The sequence below is a fragment of the Lactuca serriola genome, chromosome 1 (genome assembly GCF_051521515.1).
Source record: "Lactuca serriola cultivar US96UC23 chromosome 1, Lser_US96UC23_V15, whole genome shotgun sequence".
In the NCBI taxonomy this organism is placed as follows: domain Eukaryota; kingdom Viridiplantae; phylum Streptophyta; class Magnoliopsida; order Asterales; family Asteraceae; genus Lactuca; species Lactuca serriola.
This window is the reverse complement of record NC_136408.1, coordinates 99,356,346-99,364,611: the sequence shown is the minus strand read 5'-3', so window position 1 is coordinate 99,364,611 and position 8,266 is coordinate 99,356,346. Positions and strand designations below refer to the sequence as shown.

Below are 8,266 nucleotides of genomic sequence, written 5' to 3'. Positions count from 1 at the left end.
TTCCATGGTAACCAATACATAAACCGAAAGCAAAAAAATGACAAATTCATAATAAATTGTAAGGTATCACATGAGAGTGTACAAATTACTTAGCTTGTGTCTCCAATAATCTTCCGTTGGTCTTCAAATCCCTTAACCTTCTATTGGGTTCAGTGATCAACCATCTACAATGTACAAATATGATCAAAGTTCTAAAAGCTCATCATGACGTGTCATGGCTCTAAGACTTGTACTGGACGACAAACTTTAACAAAATGTTGTCTTAAGTCATATATGTATATAAAAATGAATAATAGTAGAAAAAATCTATAAAATTATTAATTATATAAAGTATAAAGTTGCCACCTTTTGTTACATCTTACAAACTACGTGACTCGTAAAAGCTTAAAGTTTGACATTGCCGCCAAGTCATGTCTAACGTTATTTAAAACACTAGGTGTGATCAAATCAAATCGTATGTGAATCAAGTGGAGTCATCGTCCCTGATCGTTTGTTCAAAACTTTAAGCATATAATACAAACTTCCTCGATCCACCACTACCTAAACTCAATATGATATCAAGGGGTATAATATAAGTTTTTAATGATAACAATTAAAAGGATATACTAATCAAATCATTAAAATAATAATTTAAAATCATTAAATATGTTTAAAATAACAAGTTTATGATAAATATGATATTTTAAAGTTTATGAGATAAATATAAGATTTTAATACTTAAAAATTATATCTATGTATTATTTCGAATCAAACCCTTAGTCCATTCTTTTTTACTCCTTCTGTAAACATGTATTAATAAAATTTTATATATCGATTTTAAAGCATGAAATACAACATAAAAGGTTTTATCCATGTTCTTGTGTCGATACATTTAGAAATTTAATTATTTATGAAAATATCATAGCTATTATTGATTAGATAATTTTTTATATGTTAAATAATTATTTTAAATTATTAACATGTAATATGGTCGTTTCTGATGTCAATGTCATCTTCAATTATTTAAAACGCAAAGTAATAAATAATACAATTAAAACTTTTATTTAATTAGATTTATAGTTATTAATATCACTTTAATATTAAATTATTTAACATGACTTCATTTCATGTACATGTAACCTACAAAATTTCAAGAATACGCAACTAAAGTCAAACCTAATCACTATCGTTTTCCTTTTATTAATATATGAAATATATGATTGATTAAAATCATCATCAAATAAAATAAATGTCACATAAATAGTAAAATTCATATCAAACATGAGAAAACAAATAACGTAAACAACAAGAAAATCGTTTAAAAGAAGCAAAAAGAACAAAAGGATTTATATCCCCCGTAAACTATTTATAGGACCACATTATTAAAAAAAGATAGTTTTAGGGTACACAGCCGTACAATTTTTAAGATTTCATTTTTAGTTAAAAAAAATGGATAGTGACTTAGGAGGATAATTAGGTTTTTAGTTTGTCCGTATTAAATCATTAAGGTTTTTTTTTGTGCGTATTAGACCAATATGATTGTTATTACCGTTTATAAATAGTAATTTTTACCGGTTTCTTTCTATTTAACCCGTAAAAATGACTATTTGTAAACGGTAATAACAATCATATTGGTCTAATACGTACAAAAAAAACCTTAGTGACCTAATACGGACAAACTAGAAACCTAATTACCCTCCTAAGTCATTAACCTTAATTTTAAAGACATTGAGAATATATGATCATCAACAGTAAACTAGTTCGTTTAGAACTCGTGTCGTCTCATATCGACTAGAAGAAGAACCTGCTACTCATCTATATGACGAAGCTTTTCATCTATAGTCGTCGTTTCGGGGACATCCGATAAAATTGGAAAGATACATAGAAGATTAGCATGACCCATGCGCAAAGATGACACACACAAATCGAGAAATGGTCCAAACTTTTTTTAAACCCTTCGTCGTCTTTTCTGTTTATACAATAATTGATAATAGACATCCTTTACAAGTCCTTGTTGGTTTTACATTTCCATTCGTTATCAAATGTAGACATTGATGGGAGGTATCAAAGTGAGATTGTTTTTGTACATATGGATGTGTTCATGTAAATATTTAAATGACAAAAAAGAAGTTATTGATAAAATGTTGCATATTTATGTAATGAAGATCATCAATCATATGAATTTTTGGACTTGGAAATTCTGGAAGATTTGTGTGATAAGTTTAAATGGAAGCAACTATTTCCAGTCAAACAAGTCGGTCACATTGATTAGTAAGCATGTTTTCTAAATAATTAGGGTTAATGACTTAGGAGGGTAATTAGGTTTCCAGTTTGTCTATATTAAGTCACTAAGGTTTTTTTTCTGCGTATTATACCAATATGGTTGTTATTATTGTTTAGAAATAGTCATTTTTATTGGTTAAACATGAAGAAACCGGTAAAACAGACTATTTCTAAACGGTAATAACAACCATATTGGTCTAATACGCACAAAAAAAACCTTAATGACCTAATACGAACAAACTGGAAACCTAATTACCCTCCTAAGTCATTATCCATTAAAAAAACTTGAAAAGCTTCGATATGTAATATGTTTAACTTAAACAAAAAACTTTTTTTATATTTTTCAAATTGACTTATATATCTTTTTTTTAAATTATATTCTGTTTAAAATTTAAAAATATCATAATCTTATATATTTTAAAAACTTTTAACTAATTTTATTAAACATTAATATATAAATAAAAATTACAACTTTTATCTTTAACTCGGTAACTGCCAACTAATTTTATCAAAAACTTTTTTAAGTTCTATTCAATCAAAATGAATGATATTCCAATATAAACGAATGGACCAAATAAACCCTGTGGTTTAAATTTTTTCAAACCAGACAACAAATTTACAGACTTCTCAAATTCACCACATATATTCTTTCAAGAAACCAAAAAAACCTAAAAAGATGTATTAACGTAGAGAGAGAAAGAAAGAGAGAGGGGGAGAGAGAGAAGAGAGAGAGAGAGAGAGAGAGCAGTGGGGAAAGGTAAAGGTGAGGCGAGAAACTCATTTGCAGAAATACCATCCAGCCAAGGTGACTCTCTCTCACACACACGCACTCTCCTTCGACCCTAATCAATCAATCGGTCGATCGATCGATCAGGTTTGTTGTTAATTGTTATCACTAATCTAATCATCTATGCCCATTTGTTTTTTTTCATCCATCTTCTCAACTTTCCTTTTGAGAACTTTTCGTTTTTGGTGTCTATTCTTTCAGATAACGGAACCCAGATTCTTGTGGTAGTTCGGGTGTTCTTGGATTCCATGTTTACGGACGATGATTGTCGGTAATTGGTAAGATAAGGTTGGGACTTGACCGGGTTTTCTGGATTTTATGATGTTTTGGATTTCTTTGCTTGTACCCTTGAAGCCCCTTGTGTGATAAGTTCTAAATTTAGGGAAATTGTTTCTGCGTATGGGGTACAACTTACAACCATCTCTTTTTTCTACAAATTTGACGATGCGTTTAACCTAGATCGTTCCGTGAACAAACAGGAATCTCGAACCGATTTGGGTTTCGTTTTCGCTGAGCGTAAGATCGATTTCCGGATCTCTTTAGTTGTTGCCAGCTGTTTATTGAGATAAGCTCGAGGGAAATAAATCAAAATCAAATCTGTTACATCTGCGATTGTTTATCGGAGAGAAAAACAATCAACGTTTGGGATGCATCCTGCTGCTGCTTCAAGGGATTGATTTTATCATCTTCAAGCTGTTAATCGATCAAGAGCTTTTAGAAAAATGGATAAAAAGAAAGTTGTGGCAGCCGTGGGAGACGAGGAAGCCTTATTTTTGATAGGAAATCATACAAACCATGAATCTGATGAGATGGAAACCGATGAAACTAGAATAGAGACTCAAAATAACGATACTGTAACCTGCAAATCAGACGACAGGGATGATGAAAACGTGGTGTTCTCAAAAGAATCATCACCTCTTGTAAGTAAATCCACCTTGCTCTCAACAGATTCTGGAGCTATAAAATTTGAAAAATGTTCACAAGAGAAGAAACTTAGTAGACAAGATAGGATTGAATTGGGGCGATTGTTTCAAGGTGCAGTGAGTTCCCATGATTGGGAACTTGCAGAAAGTTTGATCTCTTTAGCAGATCCACAAACACTTAATGATGCTCTCTGCATTTCACTCGATTCAATTTGGTTTTTAAGCACCCATCATGAACTCGATGGAATCACTGCTTTAATCAAAACCATAATCTCCAATGGTGCTTCTGATTTCACAAGAGCAGCATTAAGAACTTCCTTCTTAGCTTCATGTGTTTCCGCCTGTCAAAGCCGCACTATGAGCCTTGCAGATACCGTATCCGTAATGGCAAAACGGTAATTTTCTTTTCCCCTTCCCCTTCCCCTTCCTCTTCCTCTTCACCTTTTCTGTTATTTAATCGATAACACCCTGATTTTTTTTTAGGTTACATGAACGATTACAGGAGTGTAATGGGGATGAAGTGTTGAAAGCCGAAGCTGGTGCTAAAGTCCAGAAGTTCACGGAATGGGCATTGAAATGTATAGGATTCCATTCCCGTTGTCAAGGGAACAAAGACAGAGTGAATCAGAATTCCGCTGCTCAAGTTCAATTACAGTTGTCAGCTTTCAAGACTTTCTTGGATCTTGCTGGGAATCATTTAACAGGGAAGGATTTCACAGAAGCATTCGATGCAGCTTGTTTTCCTCTTACTTTATTTTCTAGTTCTTTTGATCCTGGTTGGGCGTCAGGTATGTCAGCAACTGCAATTCAAGGGTTGTTGGCCATGTTAGTAGAAGGAGGCGCCGATAATGTCAATCAATGCTTTCTTGAAGCTTCAAGATTCGGAAGCACAGAGCTTGTTCGCATCTTATTGCAAGTAAGTTTTTTTTTTTTTTGGATGGAATGGAATCAACGATTCCATTCCATTCTTATCCGATTCCATTCCACTCTTTTCTGATTCTATTCCGATGACTTTCTATTCCAGATTGCTCAAAGAAACAGCTTGGATGTAGACGTTGATTTAGCCCTAGGATTCGCCTCCCACTACTCAAAAATCTCCACCATGGAATGTCTAGTGGAAGAAGGAAACGCGATGGCTTTCCTGGGCCCACTAATGAGAGCCGCCGAACGCGGTTGCATGCAGGTGGTCCAGTGGTTCGTGAAACGAGGCTGCCGGGACATGGAACTGTGTCTAGCCCTTACTGCCGCCACCTCCTCCAGCCAAGTCGACATCGCCGCCTATCTCCTCCCTCACGTCCCCCAACACGTCCTAGCGGCACTCAGCATCGAAATCCTCAAAGCCGCCGGAGAACGCTCCGGCGGCTCCCTCGAAGGTGTCGCCTTCCTCCTCCAATCCAATTTCCTCGGCGACCCTGCCGCCACGTACGCGGTGGCGGATTCGATTTCGCGGTCGGATGACGACTCGGTGGCGCCGGAGCTCCGGGAGTTTTTACAGGAGGAGTGGTCGGAGGCGGCGTTTTTCGCCGGAGTAAGCTCCGGCGAGGTTCATTACTTTAATTTTGTTAGTATTTCAAAGTGGGGTGAGTCTCCGATTAGTTTGATGGATTTACCGGGGCCTTTGAGGGTGGCGATTGCGTATTTACCGCTGTATAGGGAGTGTGTGAAGGCGGGCGGTTGTTTGTTGTCGCAGCAGCTGAGGGGGCGGTTGGTGGAGGCGGTGAAGCGGTTGGGTGGGGTGGTGATGGAGGAGGCAGGACAGGGGCGGGAGCTTTTGGGGGTCTTGGAGCAACACCTTCCTCCATTTTTGTTGAAGGGATGATAATGATGATGATGATGGTATGATATGATGTGATGAAATGTGTTGTGTTTTAAGAAGTGATGAAGAAATTTTGGATCTTTGTGGATCCTGTTGAATGAATGAATGAATGAATGAATCTTGTGTCAAATGATCTTTGTAGAAGTGATATGACAATAGAGATTTGTGAAAGCTTAAGTGGCATTATTCCAATCTTTTAAGAATTTCACTTTGGTAATGTGGTGTTTGGAATTTGCATGAGCTTTTTTCATATTTTTAAAAGATTTAAATATAGTTATTAATCAAATATGGATTAAATGAAATTTGTGTACGAGGGTTCTAAAGTTTGTTTATTAAAAGTAGAATGGTAACTAAATACTCAATTGGCCTTTAAGCATAAGGTGTGTCATACAAAGAGTAAAGACACAAATAGTAAGGATGTCATTTGAAGTTGTTTACCTTTAAATAGTTCCATTTATATGTTTGGAGTTACAAGGCATTTATTTGGATTTCCACATTATTCTAAAAAGTTAATTTTTTTGGAACGACAATATTTTATAATTAAATTAAACAATAAACTAGCAAGGTGTTAGAAAATTAAAAAGAATAGTTGACAAGAGCAGTCACGATTATTCACATCTATTTCAAGGCAAAACGGGTATGGAAGCTACCGTTTCTAAAATGCTAGCAAGCTAGCTTGCTGACTCTCTCAATGGGAATGAGAGTATCGGTAAGCTAGATGCTTCACGAACCATAGTCTTAAGGCATTTTGTTGCACTTAAATCATGTGTGTGAAGCATAGGGTCTTGCAAAAAACCAACCCAATTGGATTTTAATTGTATGTTCCTATTCCACATCCAAAAGAAATACTATTGAATAATTCGGTCAAAAAAATGCTTTCTTTGGTTTAACCGTTCCAAAAATTAGTGCCTTAAGGAAATCTCCAAATGTTGCAACAACTCGTAATGAAAACCGTGTCAAGAGCTTTCTTTTGCAGTTCTGTTATCTTCAAATTATCTTTTCAATGTGACAAATCCACCAAAGTATTCAGCTGCGACATACAAAGGTTCTACCAACGGCTAATATATGACAAATAAACATAGCAACCCGACAATATAAAAAGACATGATCAACATTTTCTATCCAAAATCACACAAAAAATCGAATGCACATCCAACCCCTTTCTATCCAAATTCACCCGAGTTTGAATTTTGTTGAGACATAACTTCTAAATAAACAAGACTTTAATCGGTACATTGGAATTTTGTTGGGATTTTATTTCTCATACCATTGGAGAGCCTCCACACCACCTCTATGTGGTCGACGCAACCAATCAAACGGTGCTAACCACGAACTAGGTCCGACACCTAAGCTTCTTTATTGTTTTCAAGGGTATGAACTCTAAGATACTTTTGTTTTAACATCATGTCGTAAACCTACGTGTCATCCCAAAATCTAGTATTACATCCAATGCTCACTTTTCTGGATAAAAAATCATCGAAATCAATCTCTTTATCTTGGAGACTTTTGTTTGATCTAAACATATCGGTCCAAATCGAACACAAAAAATCTCTTTAATAGCATCCCCCATAGCGCCTTAGTAGTACTTAGGAACCACCACTTCCATATGTACATTAGGCTTTATTAAAAGTGTATAAACTTTCAACCCCTAACCCGCCATCTTACTTTCTAGCCATAAGTTTCTTCCATTTTATCCGCATTAGATTCTTTTCACCCATATCACACCCATAAGGAATACGTTTCTAATAAATAAGAGGTGGTTAATGAAAGCCGTAGACACTTTAAATATACTCATGTAATAAATGGTTTAAATATACTCATGTAATAAATGGTGATACTCCCAACTACATTTTTCGTCAAGGTCAATCTTCCTCTAACAGATAAAGTTTTAACTTTCTAGTTTAAAGACTAGCATTGAATTTATCAACAACTTTCCACCCATTAACTCGAGCAATACTAGCTCTGACTAGGATTCCAAGATAAACAAACGGAAGTATAGAGACATCACAACCTATAAAATCAGCTTATTTTGTACCTCATGAAACGACATTCCAATCCCAATTAACTTACTTTTATGTAAATTAATTTTCCAGGTGTAATGAAAAAATATTGAAGCCACCCCACAATATTCCAAGCATTATCCTCATACCATTCTCCCTAAAAAATGGCATCATCGAAAGATGTGAAATACACAAATCACGTGTTCCAATATTTATCCCAGGTAAGAGAGAGAGACACGAGTCGATTGCATTTTTTTTATAAACATTCCATAGCAAATGTAAAAAGAAAAGGGGACCCCATAGTGTTTAATGATAGTTTCAGAATAAATCTGTGGATGCAAGTACATTGTATTTTCTAAACACATGTCCTCTCAAATGTTGTATTTCTATTATGCTATATTCGTTAGTAAATACTATTTATTGATATCTATATGTACTTAATTGTTCATACAAATTGATTGTCGAAATATAATCAACA

General features: G+C 34.9%; 1 protein-coding gene and 1 non-coding gene across 4 annotated transcripts; both read left to right on the top strand.

Moving 5' to 3' along the window:
- The first annotated feature begins 1,823 nt into the window (after positions 1-1,823).
- Positions 1,824-1,926, top strand: LOC145080623 (U6 spliceosomal RNA). The gene has a single exon (XR_013695221.1). It is a non-coding gene; the product is annotated as a U6 spliceosomal RNA (small nuclear RNA).
- Positions 1,927-2,939: 1,013 nt separating this feature from the next.
- Positions 2,940-6,005, top strand: LOC145095971 (ankyrin repeat protein SKIP35-like). 3 transcript variants are annotated; one of them, XM_079033778.1, is made up of 5 exons: positions 2,940-3,136; positions 3,251-3,327; positions 3,529-4,367; positions 4,456-4,888; positions 4,997-6,005. In XM_079033778.1, the coding sequence occupies exons 3-5, from the start codon at positions 3,772-3,774 to the stop codon at positions 5,789-5,791; spliced, it is 1,824 nt and encodes a 607-aa protein (XP_078889904.1). In that variant the 5' UTR covers positions 2,940-3,136; positions 3,251-3,327; positions 3,529-3,771; the 3' UTR covers positions 5,792-6,005. The 3 variants fall into 3 exon arrangements, with proteins under 3 accessions (XP_078889904.1, XP_078889899.1, XP_078889897.1); XM_079033773.1 differs by having other exon boundaries at positions 3,251-3,337; XM_079033771.1 differs by having other exon boundaries at positions 3,251-3,453.
- The last annotated feature ends 2,261 nt before the right edge of the window (positions 6,006-8,266 follow it).

Coding starts and splice junctions, on each gene's coding strand:
- LOC145095971 (XM_079033778.1), top strand. CDS start 3,772: ATGGATAAAAAGAAAGTTGTGGCAGCCGTGGGAGACGAGGAAGCCTTA. Junction 4,368..4,455: donor GTATCCGTAATGGCAAAACG/GTAATTTTCTTT, acceptor ATTTTTTTTTAG/GTTACATGAACGATTACAGG. Junction 4,889..4,996: donor TTGTTCGCATCTTATTGCAA/GTAAGTTTTTTT, acceptor TTTCTATTCCAG/ATTGCTCAAAGAAACAGCTT.